The 21,935-nt window shown below is 42.9% G+C and overlaps 2 protein-coding genes across 6 annotated transcripts; one reads left to right on the top strand and one right to left on the bottom strand.

Annotated features, from left to right (window-relative positions):
- Nucleotides 1-2,675: 2,675 nt before the first annotated feature.
- On the top strand, nucleotides 2,676-15,015 carry l3mbtl2 (L3MBTL histone methyl-lysine binding protein 2). Of its 5 annotated transcripts, none has more exons than XM_069517043.1 (18): nucleotides 2,676-2,693; nucleotides 4,740-5,193; nucleotides 5,320-5,434; nucleotides 5,707-5,840; nucleotides 7,906-7,981; nucleotides 8,296-8,363; nucleotides 8,912-9,029; nucleotides 9,137-9,271; nucleotides 10,501-10,589; nucleotides 10,714-10,960; nucleotides 11,505-11,563; nucleotides 11,683-11,787; nucleotides 11,941-12,088; nucleotides 12,236-12,318; nucleotides 12,494-12,743; nucleotides 13,344-13,409; nucleotides 13,501-13,665; nucleotides 13,758-15,015. In XM_069517043.1, the coding sequence occupies exons 2-18, from the start codon at nucleotides 4,843-4,845 to the stop codon at nucleotides 14,132-14,134; spliced, it is 2,586 nt and encodes an 861-aa protein (XP_069373144.1). In that variant the 5' UTR covers nucleotides 2,676-2,693; nucleotides 4,740-4,842; the 3' UTR covers nucleotides 14,135-15,015. The 5 variants fall into 5 exon arrangements, with proteins under 5 accessions (XP_069373144.1, XP_019938458.2, XP_069373143.1 ...); XM_020082899.2 differs by lacking the exon at nucleotides 2,676-2,693 and adding an exon at nucleotides 3,460-3,568 and having other exon boundaries at nucleotides 12,494-12,728; XM_069517042.1 differs by lacking the exon at nucleotides 2,676-2,693 and adding an exon at nucleotides 3,460-3,568.
- Nucleotides 13,377-21,791, bottom strand: chadlb (chondroadherin-like b). Its single transcript, XM_020082902.2, has 11 exons — nucleotides 21,685-21,791; nucleotides 19,939-20,115; nucleotides 19,649-19,843; nucleotides 19,318-19,473; nucleotides 19,079-19,224; nucleotides 18,277-18,558; nucleotides 17,973-18,192; nucleotides 16,938-17,211; nucleotides 16,441-16,853; nucleotides 16,172-16,338; nucleotides 13,377-15,796 (listed from the first exon to the last, which is right to left on the bottom strand). Exons 1-11 carry the CDS (start codon nucleotides 21,685-21,687, stop codon nucleotides 15,505-15,507), a joined length of 2,325 nt encoding a protein of 774 aa, XP_019938461.2. The 5' UTR covers nucleotides 21,688-21,791; the 3' UTR covers nucleotides 13,377-15,504.
- Between the last annotated feature and the right edge of the window lie 144 nt (nucleotides 21,792-21,935).

Raw genomic sequence — 21,935 nt, 5'->3', positions numbered from 1 at the left:
AAACAAACATGATCAGTACCTTACCGACAGCACATGTCCCAACCCCAGTATCTCCCTTGTGAGAAAACAAGTACCCATAATGCACTGCTTGGCATCAAAGGTTATCCTAGAATAGTAAGTCTGCTGCACATGCAAATTATTTGGAAAGATGTAACGTACTGCCCTTGCAGTGCGAAATATTGAGCAGAAGGATTACAATCTCTGAGACTGACCTTAGGAACACCTTGTCTGTCCCATCCTTCACAATCCGCACCTCCACCTTGCTGACCTTCTTGTCACTGCTTGACAAAGCCTTAGCGACCAGTCCCATTGGCCATTTGTTTCTGTGGGCCTGGTTGTCTTTCAGAAGGACAACATCTTCTTCTTTGACATTCTGCTAGGCATTTGTCCACTTCCTGCGGCTCTGTAGAGTAGACAGGTACTCCATCTCTTCCAAAATGTGTCAGCAAGACACTGAACTTGCTTCCACTGCTTTCTGTACAACTGAGCCATACCAACGTTTCCAGAGGGGGCTACAACAGTCCTCATTTTTTGAGTAAGGAGCATCGCTGGGGTGAGTATTGCAGGATTATCTGGGTCAGCGGATATGGACACAAGGGGTCTTGCATTTATGATAGCCATCACCATGAATGTGCTCAAGACTTCATGTGTGAGACGTTTTGGTACTGTCTTAGGCAGCATTGCATCTAGAATGCGTCTGGAGACTCCGATGAGCCTCTCCTAGGAGCCACCCATGTGGGAAGCATGAGGAGGATTGAACACCCAAGAGCATCCCTTCTCCTGGAGCTACATCCTGACTGTCGTGTCATCTGTGTTCATATCCAACTCCTTACAAGCACCCACAAAGTTTGTCCCTTTGTCTGACCGTAGAAGTTTTGCTGGACCACGAATAGAAAAAAGCCTCCTCAGAGCATTGATAAAACTGTCAGTTGACATGGTTTTGACAAGTTCAATATGCACAGCTTTAGTTGACATGCAGATAAAGAGTACAGCCCAGCGTTTGCTCTCCGCACTTCCTCCTCTTGTGCGACGTGTCATAATAGACCATGGTCCAAAGTAGTCGAGGCCAACGTTGGTAAACGGAAGTTCAGGAATAAGTCTGTCTGCGGGGAAGATCTACCATTTTCTGATCCTCCAACTTTCCTTGCAGTTTGCGGCAAGTAACACATTTGTGAATGACGCTTACTCACAATTATCCAGTATCCAGCTGCCCGTATAGCTCCTTACGTAATGTGTCATCCTTGGTGAGCCATTTGCTCATGGAAGTATCTCACAAGTAGTGTGGTAATGTAATGGGTATGTGGAATAATCAGTGCTTTTCTTCTTCCGACAGGTCAGCATTAGAAAGACGACCCCCGACACGAAGCAACCATCTTTATCCACAAATGGATTAAGCTTCTTAAGAGTGTTTTGCTTCATACATGTCTGTCTACCTTCAAGACATTTAAATTCCTCCTTGAAGGCTTGGTGTTGGACAGAATGAATGATCAGGACTCTTTCTTTGAAACATTTCCATCCTTTCTTTTCTCCACTGTCTGTCTTTCTTATGAAGAATGCTGCAACATGAATGAGTCTGGCTATGGTTCGATAGAGTGTTCTCCAGCTCGAGCATCGCTCAAAGTGTGGGGCCAGCTGGGACTCTGATGCTTTGGTTGCTAGAGTAGTAACCTCAGGACGAATCTCATCATCAGCTTCAGGATTCATGAGGGTGAAGAGATTGGTTGCAGGTGCCTCTAATGCTTTGTCACAATACAGGAAAGCTGGGCCCAAGAACCAGTTGCTGTGTTGAAGTTTGGCTGCTGGTAAAAACCTGGTTGCATGGTCCGCAGGGTTCAGGTCTGTTGGCACATAGTACCGCTAGTCGGGGTGTGTGGATCCTCTAATCCGAATTACCCAGTTGGAAACGTATATGTAGAACCTTCTTGTGGAGTTGTGTACATACCCAAGCACAATCCTACTGTCTGTGTAAAACTTAACACCGTCCACCTCAATGTCGATCTCATCTCTGATCAGTTCATATAGTTCAACAGCCAGCACAGCTGCACCGAGCTCCAGACGTGGAATGGTGTGGGCAGTACGAGGGGCCAATTTTGACTTCCCCATGACAAATCCAAAATGATACCTTCCCTCGGAGTCAATAGCTCTCAAGTAGGTCACAGCCCCTATAGCTACTGTGGAGGTATCTGAAAAGATGCACAGCTCTTTTCTTTGTGTTAGAGACAGTGAGACTGGAATGTAGCATCTCTGTATGTGCAGGTCTTCAAGAGCATTCAAAGAGTCCTTCCATGGTTCCACTCTGTCTCCTTTTTTGAGGGAAGAGGAGAATCCCACTCACTCTGTTCCGATGACAGTTCTCAGACTAGTGCCTTTTCTTGTATTATTATAGGAGATACAAAGCCTAAGGGGTCATATAAGCTGTTGACTGTTGACAAGACCTCTTTGTGTGAATGGCTTCTCTTCACAAGACACCAGGTAAGTAAAGCTGTCAGTTTCTAAGTTCCAGGAAAGCCCCAGGCTCCTCTGAAGAGGGAGAGGATCCACTCTAAGGTCCAAATCCTTCAGATCCTTTGCACGGTCCTCTGTTGGAAAGGCTTCCATCACCTGACTACTGTTTGATGCCACTTTGTGCAGTCACAGGTTGGATTCTGCTAGCATCTCTCTGGTTCGTGTGAGGAGATCTATCGCCTCCTCAGGTGTGGCATACGATGCAAGTCCAGTGTGGAGGGTGTAGTGGATCCATCTGCAGAAAAGGATTGTTCATAATTATGTTTTCATTGAAGTATAATCACCTGAAAACAGTTGTACAGATGTTTGAGGTATGTTAATATTGCACTGCTCCCCCATAGAAGGATGCATGATGATAAAGCAGGCCAGAAAAAAGATTTGAGCACACATTATTTGGTGATCGTACTGCTTTCTTAGCTTGCCATGCATGTGCTTGACCAATTATCAGTCAGTCTCTGCTGTCAATCATGACGGTGATTAGCCGTCAACCACTTAAAACCAAACTTCCTGGGAAAATGAACACTTGAACATACAACAGATTGAAAGAATTGCATTAAATGACAGAAACATTGATTTGGTGTGCACTTTGACCTTTTAGTTTTAGTTGTCCATATCCCACACATTAACATGGAGGAGGTGGGGTTTGTGACCTGTACTTCAGCCAGCCACCCGGTGACGATCGACACATATGCTTCACTTTTGGGGAGCAGTCATGTCGTCTGGTGTTACAGAGCTGACAGTGTAGAGTCGGATGAGATTGGACACTGCAGACTCACTGTCTCTAAGTGATATTAAGACAACAAAAAGCTAATATTTATTATTTATTAAAACCTTCATTTACTACTTTACTAACTACTGCTTTTATTGTTGTTAAAGTAAAGTAAATTAACACCTCAACACCTCAACACGTGTACATTTGCTTTGTGACCGGCCTTCCCTCTACAATCCTGCTCAAAACATCATCTCCCACAATTCTCTGCGCGTAAAAGACGGTGATGTCAGAGGATGGCGACGCTTCGACACCGGGCGGCTTCGAAGATTCAGCTGCACATCTCCTCCGCAGGTTGTTTGGTCACTTTGTAAAACCCTTTAACGAGTGTTTCCATATTAAGAGCTTCTGTGAGTGGCCACTTGAAGTCACGTCGACCGAACCGCTGCTTCACATCTGGACAAACTTGCTATTAGCACCATTAGCTTACACGCACGTTAGTAGCATGAGAGCTAATCACACTCGTGTTTATGTTTTGTTCTTGCGCTGTTTGCTTATAACCCTGATTGTACATTGAAGTGTTAGTTATTGTTATATAGTTATTGCGTATGTCAGACCTGGTAACTACCTTTCAATCTGTATTCACTTGCACACATAAGATATTAGGGCTGGACGAAATGACCCACATTGTTATCGATTTGAAAATATATGAATTTAATAATAGTTGAATGAATGTCACATTATTATTTCTTTTAAACACTGATTTTACCCGTGAGTCAAGGTTTTATTAGGTTAACTATGTATTAATGATCCTATTTATGAGCAGAGAATGACACTCGATAAACATCAAAACATTTTGTAAATCTGAGGTAGTTCAATAATGTTAATAACAGTAATAGTAGTTCAATAATAACACCCACTCACTGTACAATGCATGAGCTTTATATCAATATATATTTAACCTTTGTGATAATTATTGATAATCTATAATAGATAGATAGAATAGAAAATGGTATTTTAGCTGATTATTGACCCCATCGGTATTTGTAACCAATCAGCTCAGTAAAAATTATTGAATGTTTTTGTAAAGGTTATTTCAGATATAACACATACAATGCAAAATTTGTGAATACGATAGTCAAGCAAGGGAGCACCTCTATTCACTCATAATTTCACTCAAGTAGAAATGAATGCATTACGTAAGTGTAATGTAACATTTAGTAAAAAAAAGTATCGATTTCATTCAGCTCTACTTGTCCCTTTTGACCAGCTGTTATGTTATAGTACAGAATCATATGAATTATCAATAATATTAATACAGTTTATTTACATAGCACTTTTCAAACAAAGTTAGAAAGTGCTTTACAAGAGAAAATGATGAAAACTATTTAAGAAAACAAAAACAGTTTAAATGTCAAGCGATCATTGATCAAAAGAAATCAAACATGAGAAAGAAAAAGATTTTAACAGATCGAATTGCCGTAGCATTAACAAAAAATAACCTTATTTCTACTTTCCTCTACAGACCTCGTACGACAACGTTCAGTTCAAGACGAGTAAGGATGCACCGACTGTATGTCCTGCTTTGGACTCGGTTTCATTGACAGTCCTGTCTACCACGAGACAATATGCCCTATCACTGTGTGGCCTATGGATGTGGCAAAACTGCGGAAGATGGTGTGACCTTGTTTAAATTCCCCAAGGACTCTGAGGAGTTTCGCAAATGGGAGAAACAGGTCCAGCGCACCCGCTCCAAGTGGGTCGCCACACCCAACTCTCACCTCTGCAGTCAGCATTTTGGCAAGGAGTACTTTGAGCCCAGACCTGCCACCGGGACTCTCAAGCTGAAGCTGGGAGCTGCTCCTACAGTGTTTGTACGTCCACTCTGTTCCTCCTGCAGTGGAGCTGGGTGTGGTAAATGCCTGCCTGCTATCCAACGCAAAGGCATTACAGCTGAGCCACGAGAGCACAAAATAAGTGTGAGTAATTATTAATGTGGAGCAGTAAAGGTCACTGCAGGCAAAGGGAGTTCCTTCCTCTAAGAGTTGATCTAAAATCTGTCACTTTCATGCTCACTATAAACCCCTTTGTTTCTGTCTTCACAGGCCGAACACAATGAATTAGCTCCCAGGTCTAACGATGCTGGTGAAGGAGGTGACAAAGGAAATCTGACAGGAGGAGCGATGAAGCCAGGAGACCAAAGCGGAGACGACCGACCAGGTGAGGTGCAAAAAAAGGGTTTCGTAACACAAATTGTAATTTTTATGTCTGGTAATGTAATTTGCTCTTCTGAGTCTTCAGTCGCGCTCTAATGGGTGACACAGACTAGGGAATCAAACATTTTCCAACACAGACATATTGTTCGATATATAGATTACAACAGGCAAACAAACACTACTGACCAACTGAAAATCTGTTGGGTTCATAGTATTCTCGAGGAGCTGTTAATTAAGTTAGTTAATGTTTAATACAATATCTGTTTACCTTTACAGTTGTGTGTGAGATGTGTGGCATCCCCGGCACCTTTAGCGCCTTCTTCTCGAAGAGCAAGCGTTTCTGCAGTATATCCTGTTCACGCTCTTATTCATCAAACTCCAAGAAGTCTTCGATACTGGCACGTCTGAAGGTGAGGAAAAGCTGCCCACAGAATAAACTTGTTTGTCAATATGTTCTGTTTGTGGCATTTTCTAAATACAAAAGCAGTGTTTTTATTCAAGAATGTGCAGAGAATATCTGCTGCTTTTGCAAAGACATCTTGTGGATTGTAACATAAGACAAAGAGCTGAAGACATAGAGGCTGGAACTGGAAAAGAACTCCAACTATTTAACGATCAACAAGCTTTTTTGTATCACTGACTGGATGTTTGAGCTGTAGTTGAAGATGTACATTGTTATGGCGCATACAGAAACAACGCTAAAATATCTCTGGTGAAAATGCTGCCATCTTGCCCATTTGGAGCCAGTGTCTGCACAGTAGCGATCAGGGAATGAAGCTGTGTTAGTGAAGACCTGTCAAAACACAGGCTGGAGCAATCACAAGTCAGTCTCTGCTGTCAAGCACAACTTTTCAAGTTTTTATAGCATCAAATAAAATGCCTCCATACAGTTCCTGTGATGTCATCCAGGTGTCCGTAAGCCCTGGCATTCAAATTCAACTTGAAAAACCATGTTTTAAGCCTAAACGTCTCTACTGGAACCAGCAAACGTGAACGCAGCTCAAGACGAGAATATCGGAGGAGATTTAGGCTAAAAACACAATGTGAATGATGCCTTTTCGAGTCGAATTTATCTAATATCTCCACTTCCATGGCTGTGTGCCCAAATGAAGGTCAAACAAAATCTATTTAAGTGTTATAAGGTAAAAAAAAGAATTCATAGAAATTCATATTCACAGAAAAAGAACTATGAATATATATTATATATAGTGTGTGTAAGCAAACAGCTGTTTTAGATTATTATTAATATAATTTCCACAAACGTTTTTTAGAAGACATGTTTTGGAGGCCATAATGTCATCTAGCTTTGTATAAACGCAATTTGTAGTTCCGGACACGTGGGGGCAGTATTTCGCAGGTATTGGTTTACGTTCAGACTATAAGAAGCGATGGAGCGCGCCTGACTTGAAACCCCATCACCTGTGGATCCCTGCGCTCATTTACTTGAACCTCTTGTGGACCCCAACCCGCCGCGATGGTTCTCAGGTGTTGCGTGGATTCCTGCGGGAACACGAAGCGACCCGGCCTAGTCTTCCACTGCTTCCCCCTCGGCGACCCGAGGAGGCTGGAGCTGTGGCTGTCTGCCCTCCACATGGACGTGAGCACCCCGCTGCACGCCCTCGTCAAGATGCACGTGTGCCAGGCCCACTTCGACCCCGACGACTACCACGACACCGTGGATCGGACCAGCCGACGGGCCAGGCTGCTCAAGATCGCCGCCGTCCCCACCGCGTCCAGGCGCCTGCATGTCTCAGACACAGGTGACTCCGCTCCACGTGGTGCCATGAACCTGGATCACCTGGTGAGCGCGTTGCACGGTTTGATCACGGAGGTTTTTCACGAGTCCGGTTGTGGCAACTTGCAGCCACAGTTTTTAATTTGTTGAAGGTTTTGAACTGAGCTGTGTTCAGTTTGTAAAAGTAAACACAGAAAATGACATGTCTTTAAATGTAACATGTTTTGTTTATGATCATCCTGTCTTGCTTTGTTTTTTTATTTTACCCATTGTCTTAGTTCTTAATGAAAATAACCAATACATATAAGCTCAGGAGTGTGTCTGTTGTCACTTGCTGTTAAGACTGGGAGTGTATGACTGTATATTCTGTTGTTATATATAGGAGTTCGATCTCTGACAAAAGTTCCATCTGTTTTGCCATTTTTACTCTTTTAATAATGATTTCCAACAATGAATTGAGAACCAGTCAAAGCATTGTGTGTAGGAATCTTCTTACCACGGGTGGCTTCATTGCCTTTCTAATGTTTATTTATCTAGAGTTTAAAACAATTGATCAGATTCCTAAAAGATTTCACTCTGGATCACAGTTATTGTATCTGGACTTAAACAATCCTCCATAGTGTAAAGATTCTTTGAAAACAATAGTCTGATGGCTGTTGGCACTGATTGTTTCAGTTGATGAGTGGACACAACAAGACAACTTACAATTTTCTTTGTTTTCTTTTTGTGCTCCTCTCCAGGGTAAGCCCCCCTCCAAAAAAGCTACTGTGCTAAGAAAGGCAAGCAAAGTCCCTTCAACCCCGACAGGACCGACTGGTAACATATCTCTCTCACACACACACACACACACACACAGGCATGCAAAACAAGGATTCTTTTTCATTTTCATATTCACATTAAAAAAATAGGACAAGATGGTGAAAATCCCTTATACAACTTCCTCTTAAGTAGATTTATGATACATTGCGGTCACCAGCAGATGTGGTTGACCACCAGTGGAGGTTAGGGAAGTTAGTCAGAACACACATCAGTTGTGTTCCTGTCAGACTTGACTGCAGCTTTTGATTAGATTAGAAAAAATGTTGCTTCACTTGTATGATTCATCTTCTCTTTCCACAATGGACCATCAGGTTTTGATTGGGGCAACTACTTGGAGAAGGAAACATCCCTGGCTGCGTCGGTCTCCTGCTTCAGACATGTGAGTCCTCTGCACAAACTATTCACTTTACTCACAGATGAGAATTGTTCAGGCTTTTGTCTCTAATATTGGTGGTTTACATAATGTACAACATGCTGAATAAATGACTTTATTTCTATCCAAGTATCAAATATAGTTCTAATTTGATTTATATATCACCCTCATACACCGAGGCAAATTATTATTAATTGTTTTCTACTAAATATCATTTTCAGCAGGAGTGGAGACTGTTAAATAAAATAAAAAACTTTGTAAAAAAACAAAGTTCCTGAATGTGAGGCAGATTTGTTTCATTATTTTAACAATGTATAGTTCCACATACGATTTGGAGCCGGTAACATTATAGGATTCACATGCACCTATGGGAGGAGGTTAATGTGGCTGACACCTGATTTTGTATTAAATCCCCTGCACTTCCAAAAGAATCGATTAAACATAAGAAATAAGTTGTTTGTGTTGCTGAGGATAAAATTCCTGTAAAATAGTGAATGTGCAGCGTGTGAAACGTTGATGATCTGTGATGAAATATCCGCCCGTCTGCTCTGCAGGTTCCACTCTGTGCCCAGTGGGACGACGTCATCTTAGGGATGAAGGTGGAAGTTCTGAACAGCAACGCTGTCCTGCCCAGTAAAGTCTACTGGATCGCTACTGTTATCCAGATTGCAGGTGTGTACATCAGTTATTTCAACAGGCCATCACACCATTCAACCATTCTTTAAAATAATCTCTATAATGGTAAGTGTAATCGTACTCCTCCTCTTCCACCCCTTCAGGATACAAAGCTCTGTTGAGATACGAAGGCTTTGAGCACGACAGCAGCCATGATTTCTGGTGTAGCCTCGTTTCAGGCGAGCTGAAGCCAATTGGGTGGTGCGCCATGACGAGCAAGCTGCTGGTGCCACCTCAAGGTAAGGATTCACTCAAATCTGACCCGCACTGCCATATCAACACAGAACCTACCGCTCTGCTTGGTATAACACTTAACGGGGACCTATTATGCTTTTTGTTCTTATTTCCAGAGGTAAATATAATATTACAGTGTTGTATTGTCATCGTAAATATGGTCAGAGTTTAAAAAAAAAGTCCAAATGCATATTAGAGAAATCCCTGTAAGCCATAGGGACCAGGGCTTCTCTTTTCCAAAGTTTTTTAGTGTTTTTTTGCCTTGGACATCCATACACACAGTGGGCCATTAGGGATTACTGTGCAACAGCGCCCTCTGCAGCCACATGTGGTAATCAATTCTGTTGAACCCCGTGTCCAAGCATATAAGTGGTTTTCATGAAAAGACTAAATAAAGCCCATCAATCTCTGACGGCGTAGTCCCGCTCTCTGAACTGAAACACAATTGAGCGGTGGATATTACCCATGATCCCAAGCTTCCTGAACCAGAAGAGCTGTAACAAATGCAACAAACCATGTTTGGAATTCTTCCTATTTTAAAAGGCAAGTCAGTTTTATGTATATAGCACCTTTTATACACAGAGATAGATTCAAGGTGCTGTACAGGAACATTCAAAAAACAACACAGTGACAAATTAAACCATTTTCAATCAAATAAAAGATTTAAAGTAGTTTAAAAGAGATTTAAAAAAAGATTAAAAGTTAAAAGAAATTAAAAGGATAAATCTGTATCAAAAATGTATAGGAAGTTGAAAGGAGAAAATAATAAAGTAAAATAGATTGAACTGCATAGAATAATAAAATGAAATTGGAATGAAATTCAATGATATGACCTCGCTGAATAGTGGAGATAAATACAGATTTTTAATTACTTCTTTTAGAGTCTTATTCTTTAGTCTTTCTTACTGATCTACAGTTCAATATTACTCTTGAACTTGTTGGGACTGATTCTGGCAATTTAGGCTGTGGCTATCAGTCAGTATCACTTCTCACAGGAGATTGTACAAAGTTGCACAGAGCAAGGAGAGGGTCAGGGTGAGGAGTGGGAATGAAACGGGAAACATTCTGAGTATTCCAAGTCAGTCCATCAAACACATTTGGAATCTGCTATTTTAAGGTACAAAAGTACAATAGTGTTGTTTTAAAAAATATGAAGGACAAAGGACGGGAGAAGTTATTAAAATGTGTCGTCAAGTGTATTATATAAAATATCTTCTCATGTGTGTGTCCATAGATGTTAAGCAGAACATTTCAGATTGGAAAGAATATCTGATGAAAAAGTTGGTGGGCACCAACACTTTACCTGTTGATTTCTACACAAAGGTAAAACTATGTGCTTTGTTATTCTGGCACTGTTGTTATACAGTATATGTGAAGAGTGAAGAATTGTGCCTTCCTTAAAAACATCTCTGTCCCGTTATCACTCTTCTTATGCTTTTTCTCCCAGCTGTCAGAGAGCATGAAGACCTCTTTTAAGTTAGGCATGCGCGTGGAGGTGGTGGACCCCAAACACGTGAGCCAAACCCGCGTGGCCGCCATAGACTCCATAATCGGTGGCCGTCTGCGGTTGGTGTACGCAGACCAAAGTGACGCCCCGTCCAATGTCGTTGCTGATTTCTGGTGCCACATGTGGAGTCCTCTCCTTCACCCGTTGGGCTGGTCCAGCAAAGTGGGTCATGACATAAAGTCACGTAGTAAGTCTAGGATTTCATTTATCAATACATGTGACTGAAATCAGGCAGGAAAATGTCGGGACTTTAGTGCATGTCTGAAAGCAGCTTTGGAAATACAATAAACACTGAACAGAAGAGATACACACTAATAATTGAAAGAATTGTTAGAATAGTTTAATTCTTCCTCCCCCCAGTTGGTGGTGATAACTCTGTATTTGACTCCAATCTGTTATTAAAATGCAAAAGCAGAAAGTGGCCAGCCAAAATAATCTCAATCCAGTGGCCTCTCAGTAGACTTTACTTTTGTTCTTACCACAATGTCTTTGAGATAAGGTGTGATTCAGTTGCATTTATCCCATGATAACATACAAAGTAGTTCAGTAGCTCATCATTAAAATATTCAGAAATTATCATGAAATTCTCAAAAGGAATGAAACTAGAGCTACTATTAGATCCTGCTCCCAGGCAGTGGAAGGAATATTCTAGCTAAAGCTCGAAATTAAGATTTTAACATGTACAGTTTCTTATATTAAATAAATATAAAGTCTTTCCTTCTCTTTTATAGCAAGTTCTATTGGTGGTTTAAGGCTTAACTCAGACTACACATTCCTGCTCTTTAAAAAGGTAAGAAAAATCAAACTGGACCAAATTGGTGATATTGAATTTCTCCGGGATGATCCAGCACTTGCCAGCTCTGCAGGCTTTGTAGTGTTACTTCATGTTGTCCACTGTATGATCTGCAGCCCAGGATCGTCTACATGGAGGGAAGTTTCTTTGAAGAAGGAATGAAGCTAGAGGCCATTGATCCTCTGAATCTGGGAAACATCTGTGTGGCCACTGTACGCAAGGCAAGACAATTTTCTGGTTCTCCTTGAACAGTTATGGACTAAATTACATTTCAACCACAGTAAAAATCTGAACTCCTACACTGTTGTCTCTACATTTTTTTTTTATGTCTGTTACCTCTGTCTCTCTAACTCTGCCCACATTCACTTCTCCAGGTGCTGTTAGATGGTTTCCTGATGGTTGGTGTTGATGGCCCATTGTCAGACAACAGCTCTGACTGGTTTTGTTACCACGCGTCCTCTCACGCTATCATGCCTGTAGACTTCTGTAATAAGAACCACCTCCCTCTCACCGTGCCTCAAGGTAAATATATACAAACCCATGTGATGCATGTCCACACACATGGTGCTTCATGAAGTTATGGAGCTCACACTTTGTCTCTGAAACATGTGTCCTGGGTTCTTTTGGTGTTGGTCTGTGCTCATGGAAGATGTCTTTGTTTCCTGTCAGGTTATGACTCACAGACATTCACCTGGGAAAAATACCTGAAAGAGACCAACGCTAAAGCTGCACCGGCACGACTGTTTAACGCTGTAAGACAGGAAGTCCAAACCTGGAGCATCTTTTGAAGTTGTGCTCTCTGTTTTGCGACACTTACACTTTGTTTGCTATATGCTTGAAACTATTGGAAAAAGAGAGGTTATTGATAAAAGTATACACCCAAATACTTAAGGTCTATGAATTCAAACATGCAGTTTCTTTTCCCAGGACTATCCAGGTCACGGTTTCAGTGCCAACATGAAGCTGGAGGCAGTGGACTTGATGGAGCCACGCCTGGTGTGTGTGGCCACAGTTAAACACTGTGTGGGTCGCCTGCTGCTCATACATTTTGACGGTTGGGAGGATGAGTTCGACCAGTGGGTCGACCACCAGTCCCCAGACATCTACCCTGTGGGCTGGTGTGAGCTCATGGGCTACCAGCTTCAGCCGCCTCCTGGACTCAGTAACTATATTTATAGTAAAGCCCTTTGTGTTTCAATATGTACAGTGAGTGTCAGTGCAGTCAGCTGGGTTGATCCGCCTAAGTCCATAGACTGTATGTATAGATGGACAACACGTCTCCACTTCCTTTGCATGATCCAGAGGCTGGTGTCGTGTATTTGGAGCCAGCGTTTGTGCTGTAGCAAATGGGATGAAGCCACTTTAGCAAATTCCGGCAAATACACAAGCTCCACCAAGACGGTCTTAGCTGTCAATCACTACGTTTCACCCCATTTTTATAACATCAAATAACCAATCAAATCCAAACTTACTGGAAAAATAAGTTTTAACTTAAGGGTCCCTCCTTTAATCTATGTCCCATCAAATAACATTAAGGAGACTGGATTTATAACCTATATCGCAGTCCGCCACCAGGTGGCAATCACGGTGCTTTGGCTTCTTTTTTGGGCAGCAGTCATGTCGTCCATCTTTATTTACAGTCCACGCCTAAGCTAGGTGTTTTCATTTTCATGTTGTTTGAACTTAAATTCAGTTGCTGAGGATGCTGATCAGTGCTGTACAGCAGAGGTGTTTGTTACATATATTATAGTGACTTGTTTTTTATTCTGTTTTCCAGTTGATTTAATCACAAACGAGGTGGTACGGAGCAAGAAATGCAAGCACTTTTATTACGGAAAGAGGAGTACGTTTTGATTCAGAAATGAACAATGTTTTCTGTCATATGAAGAAATGTGAGAAACCGCTCCTTCACCTCCACATTTTTCTTACTAAAGGAAAGAAGTATGGAAGGAAGAGGCTCTCTGATGAACATGCTGAAGATGATGTTGCTCAGCAGTCTGAGGTCAGTGGCCATAAGAGTCCCTCAGGGCTGTTAGACCTCAGTCTTCCCCCCAGAATGCCTCTCATCCAACCCAAGACTGAACCAGAGGAGCAGGAGAGTAAGTGGACAAACCCATGAACATGCTGCTCAATTTTCCCATTCTTCATGACACAATTTTGGTTAAGGTCTGACTTAATTCTGTCTTTTTAGTCTCTGCAGTGCAGGTGAAAGTGGAGGAGGTGGAAATGGAGATGGAGACACCTATTGATCCTCCAGGCAGAACGCAACAAGTCTCTCAGGGCATTGTCAAACCGGAGGGGGGAGGGAAACCGAGTACATCAGGACAACATGACATGCCTGCGAAGAACTGCTCGGACAAGGAAGCACGTGAAATGACAGAGAAAAAAAAAGATGCACTTGAAGAGCTGGACTCAATAGACGTGAGTTTCACTGGAGAAAGCAACATGGTGCAGAGTGATAGTGAAAGACAAACACTAGACCAAGAGGAGCAGAGCCAAGAAAATGACCTTCCCATGGAAGAAATATTGGAGCAAGGAGCGGTTCAGGCTGGAGGAATGGAGAGATGAGGAATTTGTAGAAAAGATGGAGACACAAAGATGACAACATGATGGACAATTAAGACAATGTGGCAGTGAAAAAAAGACCAAGAGGAGACTATGGCGATAAAACAATATCAATATTTATCGCAATATAATTTTCATCAATAGCAATATAACAAAGTCCAATATATATATATCGCTATGAGGCTAATGATGGTGCAAACAGTCAGGAGGTAGAACTCACTATTGATCTACCTTAGATTTTTGCTGTTTGCTCATAAAGAGATTAAAACCTTAACCTTAAAAAAGAATCACTCTAAATGTGAAAGAAATCATTTTGATATTGTGATAATATTGACAGATATGAAAAAATGTATCTTGATGAAATGTTCGGCCATATTGCCCGGCCCTAGAGAAGACAGAAAACAGCAGCCTGATGTATTCAGAGCAAGATGTACATTAGTAGCGAGAGCTGCTAGTTAGTGATAAGACCTCTGTCCTAGCTGATTTGGCGACAACTACTGGTGGTCGCCACTACTACAGGTCCCACAATTCCGGGACTTAGAGGTAAAAACAAGCAACTGCAAAACTATACAAACCCACGCTGTTCTTAATAAGTCAACGAACAATGATTGCAACCAATATCAGATGTCAACAGTGGAGCGTATACCTCAAAATGACTGCATCCTGTTCATAAGTACCATCCTAATCAGTTTTCCTCTATCTCTCCACGTTGGTTCCACTAAACACAGATGCCATGCGTGTCTCATGTTTTGAAGTTATATGACTAAAATGATCTTTCATCATTTTGGGCTGTAATAATGTTGACAAATATTTGTTATGCCTTATTTTTTCTGTTTGTATTTTGTAAATATGCAATTTATGATTTAAAAATTCGTTGTACTCCATTTAAGATTTGACTTTTTCTTTAATGACCTTAGCTGCGACTTGAGGTTGTGATGTAGTGGTTAACGATAACGAGCAAAGAGCCAAAAAAGTGTATTGGTTTTTAATCATGGAAAAGCAGGGTGCTAACATCTGTTATAACGACCTTCACTTTGTTCACTTCCTGCTAAAACTTCCAACCAAGCAGCTGAGGAGCTGAAATCCTTTGGTCAAAACTGCATGACCTAAACTGGGGATGTGGATCTATTGTTTGAAGCATGCTTTAACCCTGGATAAAGAAAAACACTTTTTAACCCTTTACAACATCATTGATCAGGCATCAAAAATACTGCACAAGTTTAATGCATTGACTGATAGGAGGTGTAATAGCCAGTACAGCTTTTTAAGTGAGTTCAGTCTAATGTTTAGCCTCAAAACCTTTGTCTGTGGTCAGTTATTTGAAGCTGTGTTCTCAAAAGAATAAGAACGGAAGGCGGGCGAAGGTTGTGGGTTCAAGCCACGTTCTTGGTTTTCTTGGCTGCTGCTTGTTTGGTGTTCGGACTCTTGTGATGTTTGGGTTTGGCTTTGAGCATCTTGACGTGCCTGAGGCCACTGAGGTGCATTGGCTTGGGTTTGGTTGCCTTGGGTGCCTTAGCAGGCTTTAGGGTGATTATAGGCATGGAGGGGAGGCTCTCTCCTCCGGGGCAGGCTTTGAAGGCATGGACGTCCTTGACCCTGCGACCCCTCAGCTCAGGGGGATTGCTACAGGTGGCTCGTACCTTCAGGTTTACTTTCTCAATCCACCTAGATGAAGAGGAAAGGCAAAATTATATTATTAGAAATGTCCAGACACAAGGTGGAATGCCTCACACGTGGATGCAAAGCTCAGGGTTTGACTTCATGTTTCCAAAAGAAAGTTATTAAAGGAAAACACCTGGCCCCCACTAGAACAGATTAGTAACTTGTGTTGGCAATCACACTTTTTATGTTGTTGGGTATAATGTGTAATTAGCGAGCTTTAAAATTGAAATATTAAGAACTGTGCAAGATAATTATTGCAGATGCAAAACATGCTTTGCTCTTTAAGGAGCTGCATACACAACTAAGGTAAAATGTTCAGGTTTGAGAAACTCCTGTTGGTCATTTGCATCTATTCTCAGTGTTCTAAAGTTGTCTTACAAGCGTAGTGGCAGCAGAGGGCAGTCACACATCAGAGGATTGCCCGCCAGGTTGATGACCTCCAAAGAAGTGAGAGGGTGGAGGTCAGGCACCTCCTCCAGCTGGTTTCCCTCCAGAAAGAGGCTTCTCAACCCAGAGCCCAGGCCTGCCAGGGAGTTCTGCGACATCTGGAGTGTCACAGTGATCCCGTCAGAAATTTGAAATAGACAAAAGGGTTTAAAGACGTATGAAAAAGAACCCAGAAGTAACAATGAGCTAAGATCACCCACCTTCTCCAGTCCCATGTTATCCAGATACAGCTCCTTCAGTGACCTCTCCAGAGGACGAAAAGTGTTTGGACCCACCCAGCGGATTGAATTCCCAGACAGCCTCAGGTCTCTGAGGTTCCCTGTCTTGCTCAGAGCTTCGGAGGGTACCTCCTTCAGCTTGTTTCCTCCTAGGTGGAGCGTATCAAGGTCGCTTGCTTGGTCCAAAGCTCTGGGCGAGATGTGATCAATTGCATTCCCAGTGAGGTAGAGAGCTCTGAGACCCTCTGCACCAGTTAAGATGCCTGACTCCAGCTTGGTGATGGCGTTGTTCTCCAAGTGAAGTGCTAGAAGGCTGGGCACTAGTTTGAAGGCTCCTTTGGGGAAGCTGGTGAAGCGGTTTTTCTCCAGGTGAAGGTAAGTCAGTTGAGGAAGACCTGTCAATTTAAACAACAGGAAGTCATTGTGAGCATTAACACGTACAAGTCAGAATAATGTGACAGAGGGCTGTTCTCTAAGACCTTTAAAGGCATCGGGGCTGAGAGAAGTGAGGTCATTCTCTGACAGGTACAAGTAGATCAGTCCCTTCATCCCACTGAAAGCACCGCTTTCCACGTCCACAATCTTGCAGCGCTGCAGGTGAAGGGACACAACCTGGGCGACACCGGGGAAACTGTTGCTAGGGATGTAGTGGAAGTGGTTGCCACGCAGGTCGAGGAGGCGTGTGTTGGGAGAGAAACCCCTTGGAACTTTGGTGTGACTGCGATTTTCACATGAAGAATGGTGCGTCTCAGCCTGAAAACATGGCGGTAACGAATATAGAGGACAGAAGGGGACAAAGCTTGTCATTTGATTTCAGGGAATTCAATTGTCTTTTAATTTTGGACAATAAGGCAGCTCCACAAAAGTGAAGCCAAAGCATCTCATTCACCCCCTGATGGCTGGCTGCAGTAAAGGTCATAAATTCCACCTGCTCCTGTTGATGGGACACGGACCAAACTAAAAAGTCAAAGAACACTTCACACTATTTTTTCTCAAATATGGTTTTACTCATTTTAAGGTCGTTCTTATCACACTAATATTTGTCCAATTAATTAGTTATTTGATGCTATTAAAAACAGTGAAATGTCATGATTGACAGCTGAGACTGACTCCATTGGTAAAGTGTGTGTATCGGCTGGACATTGCGGGTGCGAGTCCATCCTGCGATTATTACTGTGCAGACTGGATGCAAATGTGCAGGTTGGCTGCATTTATATCTCATATTTTGGCTTCATTTTTGGATAGTGGGAGGAAATGAAATTTGTCAGGGACAAAGTAACACAAACTCATGCAGCCTGCATTAACTGCATCAGGTTGGGTTTTGACAAAAAAAAAAGTTTCTGTCTGGAATCAGAAAGAAAAATAGGGGCTGAGTCACACTCTAGTGCAGACATGAGAGAGGTATTGACCTTCTTATCACAGCAAAATAGCAAAAACGATCCCAAAAAGTTTAACAGTTGTTCTTAATGTTCTGTTTTGGCCTGAATTTCCCAAATCATATCTTCTTCACTCACCTCACAGACACAGTTGGCAGGACACTTGACTTTGTTCTGTGGCTCTTCAGTGGGCGGTGGTGCGATCCTGGTTGCCTCCTCGAACTCGGCCTTCAGCATGGCCTCCTGACTCTGGCACCGCAGCTCTGGAGGGTAGACGGCCTCCAGGTTTTCTCCAGAGAGATGGGCTGGTCCCCCACATGTCCCCATCAACTTCACCTTGCCACGGATTGCCCACTCTCTGTAGTGAAGTGAAACTAAATGTCAGAGTGGGGATTTGTGCCACATAGTTGACGGAAAGCTGTCGGTTAAAGGTCAGCTCTACCTGAGGGGACGCAGGTAGCAGTTGCAATAAATGGGGTTCCCAGCCATGTTGAGGCGTGCCAGCTTCGGTGAACCTTCAGAGAATGGCTGGATGACACGCAGCTGGTTGTAGCTGATGTCCAGGTGGGTGAGGCTGGGCGACTTCAAAATAGCTGTGTTTGCCATGTCCTGCAGGGACATGTGGTCAAGGAACAATTGGGCAAGCTTGGCCATGGACACTGCCTCTTCCCCGAGGTACGTCATAGGGTTATAACTCAGATCCAGACGAGTCAACTCAGGTAGTCTGGATAGCAAAAGGGAGAATTGTGGAAAATAGTTTGAACATTTTCTCTCAAATCTTAACTGAGAGATCAGGATTAGACCTGTTGAGCATGGGCTCTCCTTCCCAAACAGCAGACAACTGTGAGATGAACTTCAGTTCTCAGCCAAGCAGGTGCACATGGATGACGATGAATGTCTCTAGTCCAGATTTAAATACCCTGAGACTATTGGATGGATCTCTGTGAATAAATCACAGCCCCTAGAGGATAAAGCCTACTGACTTTTCCTCTAGTTCCAGTTTGAGGGAAATATTAATATCTCCTACATGAATACTTCCCTCACATCATAATGAGATTTCTGTACAGCTCTATGGCTGCGAATAGATGCCACTAGATGTCAAGCGGTGGAGATCAGGTCTCGAACGTGTCCTCATTGTGTCTTGGGTGCGTTCACTTCTGTAGTTAGAGCTGTCCGCTTGTGATCGGATCTCTCAGGTCAGACATGAGGACCAAGTCTGAACTGAAGCTTACCAAGTGGCCTACCTAGTCATGGTCTCAGTGGGAAAGAACTGCAGCTCGTTGTGGTCCAGACTGAGACGGGTGAGTGTGAACAGACCAGCGAAGGCCTCAATGTCCAGGTAGTTCAGAGAGTTGTGACTGAGACGCAGCCATTTGATGTTCTGCAAGCCCTGGAAGGAGATGAGCATGGATATTTATTCAATGCCCCAAAAACAAGATATTTAAATGTTGTATACATCTTGTGAGTGTCCCTGTGCTTGCACCTGGAAGGCCATGTTGGGGATGTAGACCAGCTGATTGTGTGTAAGGGAGAGCAGGTTGAGGAATCCCAGCTGAGAGAAAGCTCCAGGCTGGATCTCTTCCACACGGTTACGGTCAATCATAAGCTGCTTCAGCGATGACAGACCATCAAACGACTCCTGGTCTCATGAAACATAGACAGGAGGAATGTTTTTATCTTGATTCAGTCAAAGTTGTGAGCAAAAAGGCAAAAAAAGTGATGAAACAAAGGATGGTTGTGAGTACAGCAGCTGATGTGATGCTGAAATGAATCTTTTTTGGGAGATATAGTATAATTTGCATTTGGGTGAGCACCTGGTAGAGGATCTCAATATTGTTGTTGGCCAGGTTGAGGAAAACCAAGCGACCGAGGCCGCGGAAAGCCCCCTCCTTCACCCTGCGGATGTTACAGCGCTGCAGCGACAGGTGAGTCAGGTAGGGCGTGTGTTTGAAAGCCCCAGTTGGAAGTTCCTGGATATCATTGCCTCGAAGATCTAACTTGACTGTGATCTACATAGAAAGGAAATTACATCATAAACGGAAGAAGATGGAAACTAAACATACTGTAATATTGCTGGTAATGTTGTGTTTGTGAGAACAGAAACCTCATCAGCATTAGGAGGAACTTGGGTCAGGTTCCTGTTGATGCAGGTCACAGTGAGCTGGATCTGGTCACACACACACTGCTGTGGACATTTAGCTGTGTGTACTGCAGGGACGCAGAAGAGCAGCAGGCAGAGCAGTGGGACCCAAAGGGTGTCAGGACAGAGATGGGAGTGCGTCTGGAAGGGGAAATAACAGAAGTGACTTCATTCAGACAGTTTCATGTGGTGGCAATTCATAGGTGATACAAGGAGGCTCAGTGACACAGTGGATAGAAATGTTGATTTTTCCGTTAGTAACAAGCGACCGGTTCTAATTCGATTTTGTTAAACAAATAGATGTACTGCTTACTTACTTGTTGGTTGGTTCGTCAGCAGGATTATGCAAAAACTACTGGACGGATTTCCATAACTTTGTGGAATGATGGGCCAAGAAAGAACTAATTACATTTGCAGATCCAGAAAATCTTTATCACTTTCTTTAATATTGCCAGATAAGGCACTTGGCAGTCTTTATCTTCCCTTAGAGTTACTATCAGTTACTATTCCCTTAGAGTTACTATCACCTTCTCTAAGGTTAGTTTGTTTGTAGCTTGGTTTGCAAGCCTGTGATTCAATCTGTGATGTTCTAAAGCTAAATGATGCCCAGGATATGACAGGGTCTGTTCATTCCCATTCATTGACCATATAACCTCTGCTGGAGAAAGGTGTGTATATTTTCACATTTCCTTACTAAATGTCTGTTTGACTGAGAATATCTCCATCCTTCTGTATTTCTGGGGATTAGTGTGATTTTGGTCGGACTGAGCTGCTGTAGTCTTCACTGGAATGCCTTAAAACCACATTCCCATGTCGGATCAACAGTCTTGATCCACAGGAATGGACATGAAAAGCTTTGCAGCTCCACACTGAAGTTTCCAAAATGTTGACTGGACAAAACCTGCTGCAATAAATCCTGTCAGAGAACGGTGGCTGCAGGAATCGGCATCGAAACCTCTGCTGAATTTCAGTCGTTCATTCATGTTCATTTAAAATCAGCTGTAAGGTAGAAAACAAGCTGATGTGTGCTGGTGTATGAAAACCATTGATATTTTAGCAGCATGCCATTTTTTTTTGTTTCTGTGCAGAAAAGGGGGCCGAGAAACTAGAGACGGAGGAATTTCCTTGGGTCCGACTGTTTGTGTGCGTTCCCCCCCGGGGATCAACAGTGCAGACCGCAGAGGAGCTGCCGCGCCGGCCGCACAAAGACGCACAGTGTCTTTCTCTGCCGGTGTTGTGCCAGAATGATTTTCCTCTGAAAAAGAATGCTTGTCCTCTGGCCAGGGACGGTGAGGGGACTGCTCCCTGAGAGCTTGTAGCAGAAATTACATGTAAAGGTTTGGTAGTTTGAATGTATTTTGTTTCATCCGATATTGTCTTGTGCAAAGAAGGTGCTGATTCAAGTTGTGGGAATGACAAAAACCTGCAATACTGTTAATACTTTGGACAACCACCGACCTTTTGTTTTCAATTTCCACTCTTAATGACAACCAGAACATGTTCAGTGTGATAAGGATAAGACATCTAATATCTGATCTGTCTTTAGATGGTAAAATGCGTAAACATAAAACAAAAGCACATCTCCATGGTGGATAATTGAGCATGTTGTTTTTCACTTTTGATCTCTAAGAGTTATCTGATACCCTGACGATCACACATGAGATTTCTGAAATCATATCTTTTGAGCATTTACACCGAGCACAGACTCACCATGGTTGCGCCGTGGCTCCGTCCAGCTGCAGGTCGCTCACTGGCCGCTGACTCTCTCACGGTCTGTGCTCCCTCTGCAGCTCTTCCCCCCCGTCTGTCCCCCCATCCAAAACAAACTCAGCTTATCCCTTCATTCACTGAGAAGATCCCCACCCACCCACACACCTCCAGCTCCCACCTCTGCAGTGAGCTCCTTCAAAATTAAGTCATTTTGCTCTTTCACCTCAATGTGACACCAGTTAAATCTCCCT

The sequence above is a fragment of the Paralichthys olivaceus genome, chromosome 21, assembly GCF_024713975.1.
Source record: "Paralichthys olivaceus isolate ysfri-2021 chromosome 21, ASM2471397v2, whole genome shotgun sequence".
Lineage (NCBI taxonomy): Eukaryota > Metazoa > Chordata > Actinopteri > Pleuronectiformes > Paralichthyidae > Paralichthys > Paralichthys olivaceus.
The sequence above is the reverse complement of the archived record's forward strand: the minus strand, read 5'-3'. Positions and strand labels throughout refer to the sequence as shown.